Below are 17258 nucleotides of genomic sequence, written 5' to 3' on the forward strand. Positions count from 1 at the left end.
CCCAATAATGCAAGAAAATATTTATTGATGTACTGGTGTTAAAGGCCCTGTGCTTTCTTCTCTTCTTTGTGCATATTGTGGAATTGGGCTTGTCAGCCTCTGTTAGGAGTTACAAACTTAGAATTACTTTTCTGTACTTTTTATGGCATGGTTATGGATAGGTGTAGGGGAGGAGTCCTCTCTGGATAGGAAGAAAGCTATTCTGATTATTGAGATACTGAAATAGTGGAGTTACAATGATAATATGCATCAAGTATATCATTGTCGGTCACAGTTGTGGTGTCTTATCAAAATATATGGAATATATGCAGATAATTTCAGTGGTGTTCTGGCAGCTGTGGGGTTTGCATCCTGTGTCTGCCTGAAGGCAGGACCTGTGGATTCAGCGCCAGGAGCACTGTTGGCATGTCGGGGTGGGTTGGAGTGAGGAGGGGGACAAGGGCAGCTCGGGTCCGTTGTGTTTTGGTTGTTCTGTGCAGGGGAGGGCAAACTTTTCCAGGGTTTCTTCCCTCCTTTGCAAAGAAGGAAAGTGTAACCATCTTTCCTCCCAATTTACAGATGTAGACAGGCTTTTCATTCATTTTCTGAGTGCTTGAATTCATTTTAGGAAAGATGAAACAGCAAGCTGAGGGGATGCTAATTGCTACTGAAAACAAGGGAAATCAGGGCAAACCAGACTGCTCTGGTCTGCTCTTGTTTATTGTTACAAATGCTGCTTTAACCAAAATCTGCTTTTGTGTGTACAGTTCTGTGGGCCTGGAGTCCTGGCAGGCAGAGTTTTGTGAATTAACTAGTGCCTGGCTCAGAGAATAAATCCTGGAGCTCCTGCCAGTCCTGCCCTGTGCTCCAGTGAGCCCTCACCTGCTGCTGGGCTGGCCTGGGGCTGCCCCCAGGCTTCACCTGCTGCTGGGACCTGTGAGACCAGACCACACTGACAGAGAGCATGGGCACACCTCTCAGCAGAGCCTGCACTTAGTACTAGATATTGTATTTTTCAAAACTTGGGGTGAACAGGATAAAATTAGACTGCAGCAGCACTAAGAGCCTGGAAATTTGTGGAATTCCCTGTGATTTCAGACATAGTCAGAGCTTTGGAAAATAAAATTCTCTCTGTTTTTCCCATGGAAATACTCACTTCCAGTTTTATGTTTTGTGTTTTCATAGTGCTTTAAGTGTGTTACAATGTGAAATCACAGGAAGCACAGCACTGGAGGAGCTGTGAACATAGTTGGAGGAGTCTGACTGCCCAAAACCATTTCTATCTAGATTGGTTTAAAACTATCAGATATAATAAAAACTGTTAATCCTTTATAAACTTGTGGCCATGTAAGTGGTTATTGTGGTTGAGTGCCCATCCCTGGAAGTGTTCAAGGAATGAGTGGATGTGGCACTCAGTGCTGTGACAAGGTGGGGATCAGTCACAGGACTCAAAGATCTCGGAGGTCTCTTCCAACGTTAATGATCCTGTGGTTCTGTGATTGATACACTTTAAAGAAAGAAGCCTTTTTGTTGTGTGGATTTTGGTTTAGGCTTCCTATTTGTAGTTCATGAGGTGTGATGGCTCTCAGTTAAAAACTGCATAAAAACTGGAAATCAGTAGTAATGTTCCATTCTCCCTTTAATTAAAAGGTATTGAACTGAAGCAAATATTCCTCCTGCTGTTGACTTTTGTCCACAGTGTTTGAAATCTGTGCAGAACCAGAGACCTGCAGAAGCAGTGGTTGCAGGTACCAGCTCTGGGTTCCCTCATGGCTTGTTAGGAAATCACTGGTAGTACTGGGATGTAGTGTGAGGTTTCCTGTGCTGTGCTGACTTGCCCCCCAGGGCTGTACCTGTGCTGGGAGGTGAGGCTGGGCTGGGCTGGGCAGAAGGTGCAGCTCCTGTCCACAGCTGCTGTGTGTGGGGCAGATTGCCCCAGGAGCTGGGGCTGAGCCAGGCTGGAGCACAAGGCGTGCTGCTCCATCTCCACCAGAGCAGAACCTGCAGTGACATCGGTGTGACGGCTCTGAGTGCGGGCAGAGGATTTGCAGCTGAGGTGCTGCTCTGCACAGGGCAGAGCATTTCCTTCCCCGGGACAGGGAAGGAAATGCCCAGTGCCACAGGTGTTACCTGGCTGCAGTGAGGAGCTGCTGAAAGGGTCCAGGTGGCCCGTGGCCCTTCCTCACCTAGCACACTGCTTGTGTTGGCAGGATGGTAAATACACCATTGGTCACAGCACCAGCTTCCAGTTCACCTTCTGACAGTACTTTATTTTTAGAGCAACCTATATAAAAACTTTTAAAAGTTGTGTGTTCTTGGGAATGCTGAACTGTGAGGTTCTTTTCAGGGATAGTGCCTCTTTAGCAGGTGTCTGTTCATAGAGGGGAGGAAGGTGCCTGTTGATTTAGAGGGATTTGTGTCTGGTTCTGACAGTGCTGATGCTGAGGAGAGGTGGTGCTGTGGGGATTTTCTGCCACCAGTACGTGTGTGTCTTACAGTCTGCTGAAAAGTTCCAAGAAATTGTTTGGAAGGATGAACTGAGGTGGATTTTGGGTCTGTTAAGGATAGCATTAGGGATTTTTTCCTAGATGTTGTGTGTTTCTCCAGAGTATTAAGTACCAACTAAGTACAGTTGATTTAACTTTGTGTTAATTCATTACAAGTGATAAAGCAAAATCCCTGGCTCGCTGTAGCTTTTCTCAACAGCTTGAGTGCACAACTTACAGACACTCAGGCCTGTCAGTGGTGGTAGTTGCAAACCAGTGTCCATGTTCATATAACAAAAGATTGGACCTTCTTGCATCAGACTAGAGAATACCTGAAACAGGTATTGCTAATCACTTCACACGCATGAAAAACACCCTTTTTTTTTGAAATAATTAGTATCTATGACCAGGGCAGGATTCCTTAAACGGAATGTTTTTGGCTAAAAATAAAAAAAAACCAAACACAGTAAATCTCTTTTTTCTTTCATTGTCTCAAAGATTTACAATTTGGTAGCTGTAAACGTTCCAGATTTTGTCTACCTATTTTGCCTTTGTCCACTGCATGAAATAAGGCAAAATTTAGACCCAAGTGCCATTGTTCCCTGTCCTCTGTGGCTTGTTTGACCCCCGAAGGAGCCATCAGGCTGCACTAGGGCAAGGGAGGGTGTGTGGAGCCCACGGGGTGTGGGCAGAACGTGCCCAGTGCAGCTGCAGCCTCGCTGTCTGCTGCTTCTGTGTCAGTGGTGGCAGAGCTGAGCTGGGGCAGTGACTGTCCCTTTGCTGCTCAGAGCAAAGCATGTGTTCGGAGTTTGAAGCCCCAGTTATAGTTCAGCTTTGTGCTCTGATTTCTGTTTCTAATTCAAATAGCTCTACAGGAACCCATTTGTTAGTATTTCTTTTTTTTTAAATCAAATAAAAGTCAATGAAAGTAAAATTTCAGCTTCCCCTGCCCCTTAGTGTTTAGGTTAATGGATATTTGTAGAGAAGTAAAGTAGATTCGCTTTAGTCACCCAGCACTGGCACTGCATTCTATGAGGGGAAATAAAATGTTCCAACGTGTCAGAGTGCACAAAGAGCTGAGAAATAAAAGCCCCCAAAATAACAGTGCTAATATTTCCTTTTTGTATAGTTTCTTATTTTAAATGATAGTATAAAAAGCAATTTTACTTCTAGGTGACCTTGTTGTAGTGGCTGTTGTGGCAGGAAGCTCCAGAAGTGTGTAATGTGATGTTTCTCTGGCATGGGAGCACACAGAACTAGATCTATGACACAATTTCTTTGAGAGGCTCTTCTCAAGTGTTTTAGCACTCAGTGGTATTGAGCTTTGCTGCCGCTGTCAGCACAGAGACTTGAAAATTCAAATACAAAGTACTAGCAATAGTGAAATTTTAAATTAAATGTATCTATCATCCTCCAATGACTTCCAGAAACGCATTGTAAAAATAACATCTGACAGTGAAAACAAAGATTGAGTCATAAATGGTGTTTATTCTGCTTTTCCAGGGGAAAAGCGAGCACATTGGAGTGCCTCTCGCTGTTGTGAAGCCCTGCAGCCCAAACTGCCAGGGAGTCACAAAGTCGAGTGGGAATGGGCTGGATTGCCCTCGGGAGTTGCTGCTGTGGGTGTCCGTGCAGGCAGAGTCTCAGCCCTTGTCCTGGAGGTGCCGCAGCTCCCGGAGCCCGTCTGGGTCTGCTGCTCCCCTGGGACCTGCTGCTGTTCCGGGGTCTTTGGTCTGATCTGGAGTGCCAGGACCATCTATTCCTTCCCTAAGAGTCAGCCATTCTCTGAGGAAAGACTCAGCCGGTGTCCATGGTACCAAAAGAATTGAGCTTGAACCCACAGCAAAGCTCAGCTCATACAGAGGAGGAGTCAGCCCATGGCATCAGAGCAGGACAGGCGGTCAGTGCCCTTTTCCCTCCTAGGGATCAGGCTGGGCCAGGCACACTGCATTCAGAACTGGTGGACAAAAGTGCTCCACGTTGGGGTTCTTCAGTACCGTTCACCTTGCATTTTAAATCTGGGCATTTGGACTTGCCCCAGCAGAAGGTGGTGTCAGGTGGCTGCAGGGGGCATGGGGAGGGTGTCCTTCCAGGGCCACCAGCCTGGAGGTGCCTCCTAAGGCACTTTGCAGCTGTAAAGCTGATTGTAATTCCTTGGAATCCTTCTTTTACCTTCTCTTAAATTCTCTCTCTCTCTGATAATCTTTTCTAATGCACAAATATTACACCATGGCATTTCCACTGAGCTATTGCTGTCTTTCAGAATACACCTTTATTCACAATTCTGGTCAAAATTGGTTAAAATTTTTTGTAGCAATTCAAGCTCCTACGGATAGGGAATTGCAAGGTCACACTTTTAAATACAAATGACATAAATATTCCTATATTAGTTTGCTTTTAAAAAATAAAAATCCTGAGTGAAATTATTGTTTCTGAAGAGTGGTGGCTGGGAGCGGGCAGGGGGAGTGGGTGTATGCCTGGGAAGTGACTTGTTTGTGACCCCTGAAGAATTTGGGTACAGCAGGAGACAAAGTACCCAGTGTTCACAGGCAGCAGGAACATCTCGGTGCTGTGCGGTCACTCTGAATCTTCTCTTGCTGGGAGAGGATGGATTTTGGGTCTAGTTTTTACTCCTGGCTGTTGGGCAGGTGCCGCAGTGCCCACCAAGAGCGTTCTTGGTGCTTCCTGCCAGCTGCGCCACAGCGGCTCAGGGCACCCTTCCGTGCCCAGGCGTGTGGAAGGGCAGCTCGGGGTTGAGTCTTTCCTGGGAAGGCTCTGCCAGCGATGGTGAGGGAGCCCAGGGGAGACAATGCAGGCTGTATCCATCCGAGGTTTATTGGGAGCGCTGGGGAGCTCCTGCCCTCAGGGGTACAATGCTGGAAAGCCCCCGAGGAGATGGAGCAGCCCCTTTTCTTAGGGGTGGGAACAAGGGAGGGGTTTGGCTATCCACCATGGGGGGACAGAGGAGTGGGACATGGAGTAATTGACAACAGGACAACATACTGGGGAGATGAGGAGGGGGACCCCTGCCTTGGCCAAGCACTCCACACCCTTTGTAGAAGCTTCTAGAGAGAGGGGCTGGGGAGTTGAGTGACAGACAAGGTGCCAGGGAGGGCATATGGGGATTGACAAGGAAATTCCTAGGGATTTGGGAGATTTGACATGTAGGGAAGGGGAGACAACTTGGGATGAAACCGTAAATGAGGAAAAACAGGGACAAACCAAACAACACAATACAACAGGCAGGGGCAGGTAACGTGGCTCACAGGTGCTCCAAGTGTGTTTGAGGCTGAGATTCATCACTGGGGGTGTTTGTGGGGGGACCCCAAAGATGCCCATGTCTGTGGGGGCTGCAGGCAGGGCCAGCACTGGTTCCTCCTTGGCCAGTCCTGCCTGTGACAGAGCAGGGGACACACATGGAGCACCTGCTGCCTTCCAGCTCACCTGTTCTGGGACCTGCTGGGGTCTTCCTCCCCTCAGGTCCCAAGATGTATTTTTTTCTTGCAGGTATTGGCCTTGGAAGACTTTTGGGCTTTAATAAGCCCATTTTTAAAATAAAGACTCTTTTCTTACAATTGCCTTACATTTTTCTGCTCCTTTTGATTGCTTTGGCATCCAGGTTGTAGAAAATTCATCACAAAAGAGAGGTTTAGTTTCAGTTCAGAAAAAGGAACAAGTGAGCTTAAGCATTTTGTTTTATAGGTAGCTAATGGAAAGATAAATGTAGAGAAGGTGAAAGAATGTGTTCACTGTTGTCTCTTGTAGAAAGTTTCTCAAGGTGGTTTCTGGTGTGTCACAAGTTTTTAACCTGTCTTTAAAGCTGTAAATTTCAATGTGAAAAAGCTTATAACAGTTCTCTCTTATAGCTTCCAATAAAGGCTTGCCAGCAGAATACCCACACCAAAGTCAGTACGGAGCACAACAAGGAATGTCTCATCAACATTTCCAAGTACAAGTTTTCCCTGGTCATCAGTGGTCTCACCAATATCTTAAAAAATGTTAATAACATGGTAAGTTTTCTAATTTTGCATTGTTTGGTGATTTTTTAAAAATAGTTATTTATTTCTATTGTAAAATCTGCAGAGAATTACTTGAAATTTAGTCAAATTGTTGCTTGCCTTTTACACTTACTTATTTTCTGTTCTGAAGTTCACCAGCAGCATCCATCAGAGCCATGTTCCACAGAAAGGCATTGGGACTTTGGGGCAGGGAAGGGATTTAAAACTTGAGCTATTTGAATTTTCCAGGCTGCATGAGTGTTTTACTGTGTGTCTCTGTATATAAAATAGATTATTTTTTAACAGCCAGATGAGTTTCAGTCAGAACCTTTGCCATGACAAAAGTTTAGTTCATTGAGTTTTGGATCCATGTAATTAGGGATCATTTGGAATCTCCCCAAACAGGTAACAGAACTGGCCAGGCTCTGGCAGTACTTTTTTATGGTTTTAGAGACATTCATTGGAGTGAGCCCTTGGCTGTCAGTTGTACAGGGATGTGCATCTGCTGGAACTGCAGAGGACAGATAAAATGAGAAAATAGGTTGCCCTGCTGCTGGGGATTTTAGGCTGCTTAAAGATACCTGTAATCCCTTTGGAGAGAGAATTTGTTTTAATTAAGCTCTACAGGCATGAGGGAACGTGTTGATGTGCAAGGCGGTTGGCTGATAAAGGAGAAAACTGTACAGTTAAAAGAAGTTTCTGTATGTAATACACAGATTTTGAGAGGAAAGACCTAGCTGAAAGTGTCAATTCAAAAGTCAACATTTGCTCTGAGGAGCAAGCGTGAATGTTTGTCCCATGTGATGGTCTGAGCTTCTGTGGGAAGCAGCAGTAATTGGGAAGGGTTTCTGTAGCTGGAACACACCAACCCAAGAGACACTGTCATAAAAGACTTGGTTTCAGCAAGAGTCTCAGCTGAAACCTGGGCTGAGGTGAGCCACCCCTGCGTGGGGTAAAATAAACTTCTCTGGCTGACTCTGACAGGTGCTCTGTGGGCAGTTGAACCAATATGATTTTGGCTGAGTCTTTCCTGCTTTATTTTGCTGTTTTAATATTGCTGGAGGCAGTGGCTGTTGTTGGCACAGGACTGGGTGCTGGCTGGAGCACCCGAGGGAATCCTGCCCGTGTCTGCAGTGGGGCATCCTGTACAGAACTGCAAAAGAGTCAGCACTAATTGGTACCAAAACAGGTTCTGAAAGGTGGAACCCACATTTCTGGGCAGCCAGTGGGCCTGGTGGAGGTGAGGGCTGCTGGGCACCTCCAGTCTTACTTTGCAGGGGCTGCTGGTTCCTTATTGCATTTGGCATTGAGACTGGACAAAGATAATTATTTAGTGATAAGGTTTTAATTCCTATTTTAATCTGACTTTTGCTGGCTTTATGTCTAAACTCCAAGCCAGATCAGTAATGGAGCCATAATTTACTGTGCCACTTTGCTGCTTCCCTTTCATTACATGACAAGTCAAAGATCTGTATCTCAGATGAATCCATTCTACTTCTAGAGAATATTTGGAGAAACTGCTGAAAAGAATTTGTATCTATCTCAGCTGATTATCTTGGATACACTGGAAAAATGTCTGGCAGGGGTGAGTAGGCTTGCATAAGTAATTCTAACTTGGAATCCAATGGGTTGGAGAATACAGGTCAAATGCTTGTGTATCTGCTGTTACTGGTGCTAAAAACTAATCAGATTTAGAGCAAAATAGGATTAATGCCATTTAAAAATACTAAAACTTTTTATAAATGCAAGTAGTTGATGTAATTGATGCATTAACAATTTGGAGGGTGCTTTTTATTGCCTAAAATTAGTGGTCTTTTTTCCTGTTAAAAGTAGCAGAGGATTCAGTACAAGTTTTTCATTTTGTGCTACTTAGTTCTCTGTATACAGTGCTGAGATTTCTTTAAATGTCTTAAAACTTTCATTTGTCAAAGTAATTTTCCACGTGCTTTTATATACAGCAGAAACTTTGCTGCCACTACTCTAGAGATGATTTCTGCAGGTGTTTCCTAGATTACATTAGTTAACCATGTCCAAATCTCCACTGGGAGTGCAGGCCTGAGGTTTCCAGGCAGAGCTGCTGCAAGGCAGTTTGCTGGTCCCTTTGGGAGGAGAGTGGTGCTGCTTGTACAGCCTACTGTGCTGAGCTGGAATTGCAAAGCCAGACTTCACTGAGAGCGAGATTTACAGTGGTTTGTTCTATTAACAAGAATGGGATTTTATTTTTAAGCTGTATTCCATTTCTAGCTTTTACAGCTGAGGAAAACACCTCTTTTTGGCACTTTCTGTCTTTGATACATCGAGTCAAAAGAACAGTTTGAGTCAAAAAAACAGAATTTTAACTTCAGAATTTAGTTATTTTTAAATACTTCTTCTATGCATAATGTTTGAAACAGTGGTTTTCCTGATAGGTCATCATATTTAAATAGCCTAAAATTGTGCTGAATGGTTCTTGCTCTGTCACTTGAAATGAGAGCATTTTGAGGCAGAATATGTTAAATCAGAGTGAGCCAAAGCTCTGTACAAAGCGTGTTGTGTTCTGTGGTATCTTCAGATGGATTTCTTGCTCAATGTTTCATCAAGTTCTCATGGCAACAAGACTCAGGTCAACTAAGTGGGAGTCTCTGAAACTTCCCAATTCCCTATGGAGAACTCATTGGTAGAATTTTAGAAAGCTTTAGTGCTGACCCTTCTGTTAAAACTTGCTCTTAGTAGAGCAAAGTTTCACTTTGAATTCCTCTGTAAATAGTTTCCTTATGTCTCACACCGTGCAAACTGGCAAAAATTAGATTTTTCTTTTGCGGGGAAATTAAACCATTTTTGACTCGTATAGAGCAATTCCCGGCAAGAGCGAGGGAGAAACACCTCCTTTTGGTTCATTTTTAATATAAAACACTCGCTGTCAAAATGTGGCCACCAAGCCCCTAGGCAAAGGGAAGCAAGGTGGCTTTGCCCTCGAGCCCTCAGTGGAAGCCGGGGTAGGCAGTGCTGTCCTGCTCCCTGACACAGCAGCAGGGCACACGTTCCTGGAGCACAGCTGTGCTGCTCCAGCAGCTGCTGTGCTGCTTTGCCCGCGGAGCTCCATCAGCCCGCGGGCGGTTTGCTGCGCCGGGGAAGGAGCCGCGCCGGGCCGGTGGGCAGGACGGGCGCTGCCTCCCGAGCAGGGCTCAGGGAACGTCTGTCTGCAGCAACCGAAGGACACCATGCGCCTGGACGAGACCATGCTGGTGAAGCAGCTGCTGCCCGAGATCTGCCACTTCATCCACACCTACCGCGAGGGCAACCAGCACGCGGCCGAGCTGCGCAGCTCCGCCTCGGGCGTGCTCTTCTCGCTCAGCTGCAACAACTTCAACGCCGTCTTCAGCCGCATCTCCACCAGGTACTGACCGCTGCTGCAGCCCTGGGGAGAGGCAGAATCTGCACTGCTGCAGGCCTGGGGAGGGACAGCATCTGCACTGCTGCAGGCCTGGGGAGGGACAGCATCTGCACTGCTGCAGGCCTGGGGAGGGACAGCATCTGCACTGCTGCAGGCCTGGGGAGGGACAGCATCTGCACTGCTGCCTCAGGCCTGGAGAGGGACAGCATCTGCAGTGCTGCAGGCCTGGGGAGGGACAGCATCTGCACTGCTGCAGGCCTGGGGAGGGACAGCACCTGCACTGCTGCCTGCAGCCCCCTGGGGAGGGACAGCATCTGCAGTGCTGCAGGCCTGGGGAGGGACAGCATCTGCAGTGCTGCAGGCCTGGGGAGGGACAGCATCTGCACTGCTGCAGCCCCCTGGGGAGGGGACAGCATCTGCAGTGCTGCAGGCCTGGGGAGGGACAGCATCTGCACTGCTGCAGCCCCCTGGGGAAGGACAGCATCTGCACTGCTGCAGGCCTCGGGAGGGACGGCACCTGCACTGCTGCAGGCCTGGGGAGGGACGGCATCTGCACTGCTGCCTGCAGCCTCTGTCTGCCGCCAGCTGCAGGCTGTTCAGAGGAGCCAATGCTTTAAATGCTCTTTAATGAGGTAGTTCTCAAGTGGAGAACCTTTCAAGTTCTCAACCTTTCACAGTTTTACTTGGGTTTCAGGTTATAAAATGAACCTGTTTCAACCCCATCCTGGGTTACTGCTGGCTTCATTTATTGCTTTTTTAATCTGCTTCCAAAAGTACCAGTGCAAATAGTGAATGAAGATAATGCAGAGGAAGAAGTTGAATAAGTTCTTGTGGGTGCAAGGTGTCTTGGAAAAAAGAATGCTGAAGCTAATGCTTGTATCCATTTTCTTACAAATTTAGAATGAAAATTGGTGATTGTCCACAGCTCTGCTGGAGCCCCATGGTTGTTTTCTTGCTAGGAAGCTTTTATGTTAAATCTGTCTTATGCCTGACTAACAGCTGGGCTGTTTTTTAGTCGTTGGAAAAGACCTATTTTTCTTCTGTCTGACTTGAGTTTCACAGCACATTTACTGTAAAAATAACTGGATTTTCTGCTTTTCTAAGTAAGAAGGGAGACAGGCCCAAAATTTCCATCTATTTGCTCTTTTTGCTCTGTTCCAGATCCTGTTGCTTCAGCATTTGTCAGTCCACTAGAGTGGTGTGCTAAGCTTTTTATTACTGAAATACTTTGATGATTTTTGAAAGGTGCTTGAAGTAGCTTAGCTTTTGTCATGCAGTGTTACAGTTGACATAATTCTTGATTTATTAGAAGTGGAGCTTGGGCAGCCTTACATGGTCACATGGCAATGAATGAACCAATTTAATTGAAACAAAGATTTATATTTTCCTCATATATTTATATATTTCTTTGGAAAATGTTTATGTTTTAGAAATCAGTCTAAAATGATTGAGTAAATTGAAATTTAAAGTATTTTCAAAGTTGTTACAGAACCTTTAATAACTTCTACTTCAAGAACATAGACTTGGCAGCTAGCATGGGGGATGTGGTTTTACTCTATAGATTGATAGTGTTTTGTTGCTTATAGAAAGGGAAACAATTTCTTTTACTCCTTTCATTGGAAGCATTTTTTGGTTGAAATTTTTTGAGAATCTTTGAATCTAGTGGCTGGATCTGTGTGTATTTGTATGCCTGTGGCATGGTTTGCTCCCCTGCTCCAAAGCCCCCTCAGCATCCCTTTGAGCTGGAGCAGAGTGCTTTTCCCCTAACCTGTTTTCCCTTGCAGATGGCTTGTACAGCAACAGTTAAATGTTTGACCAGTTGTTGCTGGTCTCCACAGGGGTCAGCCTGCTGCCAGTCAGCACTGCTGATCCCTGACCTGGGTTTCCTGTTGAGGCATATTTCTGGGCCTTGCACAGCAGCTGGGGGATTTTTGGCATGAAAAGCATAGCAGTGGGGACCTTCCCATTCCCAGCGAGGGCTGTTAAGTTTCCCTGGCGCTGAAGACATGAAGAACTGCTTTTGTGTGCAGTACTAGAAATCACATTCCTTGTCTGAAACACATCTGTATCCTTGGAAGGAGCCATGGCAGTCCCGAGTTTGTGGGAGCAGATGCTGCAGTGATCAGTGGCTTGGTGTCTGGGAGATGCTGAGTACATTCTCTCAGACAGCAGTGTGAAAAGATGCTGTTGTGTTTAAGCTGGTGTGATTAAACTTCATCCTGTGTGCTTAGGCCAGAGAAATGTGGAGCAAGAATGGTTGTAGCTCACTGCAGTGGTATCCAGTACCATCAGTCCCTGGTGTGCTCCGAGATCTTACCTGGGGCAGGACCTGCTGTGAAGGAGCAGTGGCCTAAAGGTGTCAGGAGCCCATGCTCCAGTGTTTGGTTGAAAAGGTGACAAGGTTACTGCCACAGGAGGGTGGATAACAGGAGGATTTAGGCAAATCTTGGGTACAGTCAATCCAAAGAAGGTACTGACATCTTGTAAGATTCATCACGGGTTTTCTAGCTCCATTTTCACTATGAGGATGGCACAAGAATGTAATATTAAGTCTTAATTGTGCAAGATCTTTTATTTCCAAATCTGGAAATGTTTATCTGAGATAATGGAATGTTCCCCTGCTCTTGAAATGTATAATCTCACAGGTGTGTTCATACCTGTCTGACAGGATCTGATGGAAAAGTTTATTTACTTTGCGTATTTTTAGATTGCAGGAACTGACTGTTTGTTCAGAAGATAATGCTGATGTTCATGATATTGAACTTTTACAGTACATTAGTGTGGACTGTTCAAAACTCAAGCGACTCTTGCAAGGTATGATCTGAGCCTGTGTTTTGAAATATTTCTATTTTAATCTGTTTAGTCAGAGATGACACAGTGCAATTGATACATCTGGGTTTTATTGCTCTGTTTTACTCCAAGCAGTCATGTATTTACTGAAGTATTTAAAAGTAGTTAAGTACTATTAAAACATTGATTTGAAAATTGCTTTGCACTTCAAATATCTTGTATAACCTGTGTTGTTTTTAGAAGAATTTTCTGTTCTAAATGCAGGTATGTTTTATCTTTACAGAGACTGTATTCAAGTTTAAAGCTCTTAAGAAAGTAGCTCAGTTAGCTGTTATCAACAGTCTTGAGAAGGTAAGTGTTCAGCACTTTTATTGCTTATTCACAGACTTTCTTCTAGTTTAGGAATAGTTGCAGTTTAGTAATTTACTATGTAATAAAAATTGCTGCCTCCTTTTGATGCAGATATGTTTTGCAAGAAATTTTAAGTGATTAGAATTAAGAATATAATGCCTCTTTGTTTAAATGTGTAATTTAGTAAAATTGTTGAAGTGCTGGAATGTGAAGGTGTTTCCCATTATCTGCAGGCATTTTGGAACTGGGTGGAAAACTATCCTGATGAATTTACAAAGCTGTACCAAACTCCCCAGACTGACATGGCTGGTAAGGCATAACACGTGACAGTGTTCAAGGCTGGTTTCTCAGACATCCCCAATGCATTCACTTGCATTTTGTGCCCTCTTTGCTCCTCGTGCAGCCTGCAAATAAATAAATTTCTGTCAGCCTTTGTCAGGGCAGGCAAGAGTGTGTTCCTGTCTGTTTTCTTTCCTGACTTTCCTCTTAAAAGAGATTAACTTTGTGCTTCACAACACAAAGAAATAAACCCCAAAAGATGGAGACTCTTTAAATTTATATTTTTCATCTTGATACAGGGTAAAAACTTAGAGAACATCACCTTTACTTGTCTCTAGTGAAAAAGAGAGGAGAATTTATATTTTCAGGTAAACCATGTCTTTAACTGGGTTGAGACCTTTTGATCCCCAGTAGCATGTCAGTAATGTGCAGACCACAACTTTCCTTTTGTGTAGGTGGAACTATCCCTCTCTTCTTTTATATCTGTTCTTTACCTCTTCATAGTTAAAAGTGGTGTTGGACTTGGGCTTATGTTTTATGCAGATTGTGCTGAGAAGTTGTTTGATTTAGTGGATGGCTTTGCTGAAAGCACGAAACGTAAAGCAGCAGTGTGGCCACTGCAGATCATCCTCCTGGTCCTGTGTCCAGAGATAATCCAAGATATAGCAAAGGATGTGGTAGAGGAAACTAAAATGAACAAGGTAAGAGAAATAACGGAATTCTGGCTCTGTTTTCTAGAGTCTGCTTCGTTTTGCTGATTCTGTATTTCAGGGATGTTCAATTTTGTCTTTTCTCCTTAAAGAGCACGTTGCAATTCCATATGTAAATTTATGCACTTTTAAATTCTCACCTTACATATGTTCTTTTACTGTCAGTAATTCATACAGATAGTATGTCCCAAACACTGTTATTTCAAAACTTTTCCATTTCCTTGGAGATTTGGATCTCTGTGCTGTGATTTCCTCTGCCTCCACCCACAGCAAATGGCTGTGCTGAGGTTCTGGGTTCTGCAGGGGGCTGTGAGCCCCGCAGCTACAGCACCTGCAGAACCTGCTTAGGGCTGAGAGTGAGCAACCACCTATTGTGTAAGTCTGATTGCCTCAGGTCTGTCAAATGGAATGTCTTTAATAATGACAGGATTTCTCCACTGCATCCAGTCTGGTTATAACTATCCCTGGTTTGAATTCTGCAGAAGCTGTTCCTGGACAATCTCAGGAAGGCCCTGGCAGGACACAGTGGGAGTAGGCAGCTGACTGAAAGTGCTGCTATTGCTTGTGTTAAACTGTGCAAAGCATCTACGTACATAAATTGGGAAGATAATTCTGTCATTTTCCTGCTAGTGCAGTCCATGGTAGTAGATCTTAAGGTAAGAATGTCTGTTTCCTAATTGCAGTGAAGAAATTTGAAATAATGAAGTTAACTTTGAATTTCTTAATTGAATACCAGTGGTTTTCAGTGGAAAATTTTGTATTAAAAGTAGCCAGGAATAATCATGGTATCTGATTTATATATTTATATTTTTTTGAATTATATAGAATTTGCTGTTTAACCCAAGCAAACCTTTTTCAAGAGGCAATCAGAATGCAGATGTAGACCTGATGATTGACTGCTTGGTTTCCTGCTTCCGCATAAATCCTCACAATAACCAACACTTCAAGGTAGGAGCACTGCTTATGGTAAGTCATTCTCTACACACTATTGACGACCTGTCAGTTATAAAAGCTGTGCTAACAGCAGCTTGAAACTCATAAATTAGTTCAACTGTATAAATATCCCTTAGTAATGAATCCCTGCATGTTTTGATAAATCTTTTCACAGCTGATTAGGCTTCTCTTGTTCAGATTTGACAGCTTTGTCAATTTAATAAAAAGGCTCCAGAATGTTTTTTAGGATGATAAGAAAGATGGCAAAGACAAAGATATTCCTAAGTGGCTTTTATGTATTTTATTGTAGATCTGCTTGGCACAGAATTCCCCATCAACATTTCATTATGTGCTGGTAAATTCACTCCACCGAATCATCACAAACGTAAGTTCTGGCAGTATTTCATCAGCTTGGTGTCTGGGGCTTCTGTTCAGATCAATATCTACTTAGTAAATACCATTTGGATAGCAAACCAAATCCTGTGAGCGCAGAACGTCTCGGGGTTGGTGCCTGTTCAGGAGGCAGAGTGATATAGTGAGCAGCTAGGTTGGAATCGCTTCAGTTGCAGCCTATTTAAAGGTTACTAGTTTGATCGTTACAATCGTTGCTTCAGTTACAAGGCTATTGAAAGGTTACACACGGAATGATGATGATACTGGTAACGGTGTGCAGAGCACTGGGGTGAGGGCTGGTCACGCTCAGCCTCGGTGGCCCCAGAGCCCTGGCTCGGGGTCAGCGCTGCCCTTGCCTTGCAGTCGGCGCTGGACTGGTGGCCACGGATCGACGCCGTGTACTGCCATGCCGTGGAGCTGCGCAGCATGTTCAGCGACACGCTGCACCGCGCCATGCAGGGCTGCGGGGCGCACGCCGCCATCCGCATGACCCCGGTAAGCCCGGGGCACCTCCCGCCGTCCCCGTGCCCGCCCTGCCCTCCTCTTCATCACCTTTGCGCCGGACGCCAGAGCGGGGAGAACGTGGTGATGCGCAGAGCAGCAGGGAGCCACACCTGCTCTGCAGCCCTGCAGCGTTGGGGGATTGGCTGTTCCTAGTTCAGTGTGTCTCCGTTTTCCTGCTGCTTTTAAACTGGCAACGTACAAGTATTTGTCCTCTAACTGTCCTCTGTGGCTAACTGTCCATTTTAAGCTTTCTGGCTCTGTGAATAGCCAGCTAACATGTCCCTCCTTGCTTAATGTGAAAAACCAAAGCATTCTGTATGTGAAGATAATCACTGAAAACTGTGATACTTTTACCATGATTGGCATGTTCATTTGTCTTGCTTTATGTTAAGCAAGTTGACCGTTTGGTCTTGGTGACAGCAACAAAGTAAAAGATTTTTCAATCATTATGAAATAAAGTCAATATTCTTGGCTGTCTTAGAGAAAGTCTTGAGTAAATTCAAATTTGTAGTTCATCCAGATTCTTCCAGTAAGTCCACACACAGCTGTGTTGCTTCATTCTCCTCTGAAGATTCCTTGAGGACTTCTGCTGTGGCAAGTGGTCTTGGTAGGTGGGTTTAGAGAGCCTAAAATGAGACATAAAAGTATTCCTGTTGGGCTTCTCAAAGGAGAGCAAATGAGCACAATGCTTTTGGTTGAAAGCTACTCCATGTTTAACTTGCTTTTCACCTGTGTGTATTCATCTGTTGGAGAATAGTTGCCCTGACAATACCCCTGCTCTGACTGGTGGTGCTTTGTCTTCTGCTTCTAACTTTCCCTGTGCCTGGCTGCTGTTGCCCACGTGCTCAGACGCCCGCCAGCCCCTGCTTTGCATGGCCCTGGGCCTCTGCTGCTGTAAGTATGACCCGTAACTACCGCAGAAAAGCCCTTCCTTGTGCTGACTTTTCTGTGCATAGTTACCCGCAGAGCCCGCCAGCCCCCGGCAGCGCCAGTGGAGCTCCTTCCCCAGGAAGGCCCTGCTGGTTCTGTGCCCTGCACGATGCTCTTCCCCCGTGCCCCCGCTCTGCTTTAGAGCTGGTTCCTGATTTCCAGCCTGAGCTCCCTGGTGCTGAACTCCCCCCTGTCTGTCCTCGTCCGGTGCTGTCTGTCAGTGTCCCTCCCTGTTGGTCCCTCGGTGCATTGCATGGAGCTTGGCCTGGCTTTCTCACTGACACTTTGTTTTGGATTGTGTGGAGGCAATAAATGACTTCACAGAAACACATCTCCTTTCCCCACGTGCCTCTCCTAGAAATCCCTGAGCTGTGGCAAAGTAAGGCTTAGCACAGACTTAGCTGCCTCTACCACTGTGCTATCAATTTCTTGATCAGATGCTTTATGCAGGAGGTTTTATTCCATATATTTGCACAATAACTACTTATGAAGACCTAATTTCTTGTAGAATTTAATCATACAATGTCATAGT

The 17258-nt window shown here is 45.1% G+C and overlaps 1 protein-coding gene across 8 annotated transcripts in view; it reads left to right on the forward strand.

Annotated features, from left to right (window-relative positions):
* NF1 (neurofibromin 1) overlaps positions 1-17258 on the forward strand; it is a 75358-nt gene that overhangs the window by 2285 nt on the left and 55815 nt on the right. For all 8 annotated transcript variants that reach the window (XM_085557182.1, XM_021533030.3, XM_021533029.4 and 5 more), the window contains exons 2-12: positions 6332-6475; positions 7965-8048; positions 9649-9839; positions 12544-12650; positions 12910-12977; positions 13211-13286; positions 13800-13957; positions 14449-14622; positions 14792-14914; positions 15210-15284; positions 15656-15787. In XM_085557182.1, coding sequence (XP_085413308.1) covers positions 6473-6475; positions 7965-8048; positions 9649-9839; positions 12544-12650; positions 12910-12977; positions 13211-13286; positions 13800-13957; positions 14449-14622; positions 14792-14914; positions 15210-15284; positions 15656-15787 — 1191 coding nt within the window. In that variant the 5' untranslated portion in view covers positions 6332-6472. The remainder of the gene's footprint in view (positions 1-6331; positions 6476-7964; positions 8049-9648; positions 9840-12543; positions 12651-12909; positions 12978-13210; positions 13287-13799; positions 13958-14448; positions 14623-14791; positions 14915-15209; positions 15285-15655; positions 15788-17258) is intronic.

Source organism: Lonchura striata, chromosome 19 (assembly GCF_050655825.1).
Source record: "Lonchura striata isolate lonStrDom1 chromosome 19, ASM5065582v1, whole genome shotgun sequence".
Lineage (NCBI taxonomy): Eukaryota > Metazoa > Chordata > Aves > Passeriformes > Estrildidae > Lonchura > Lonchura striata.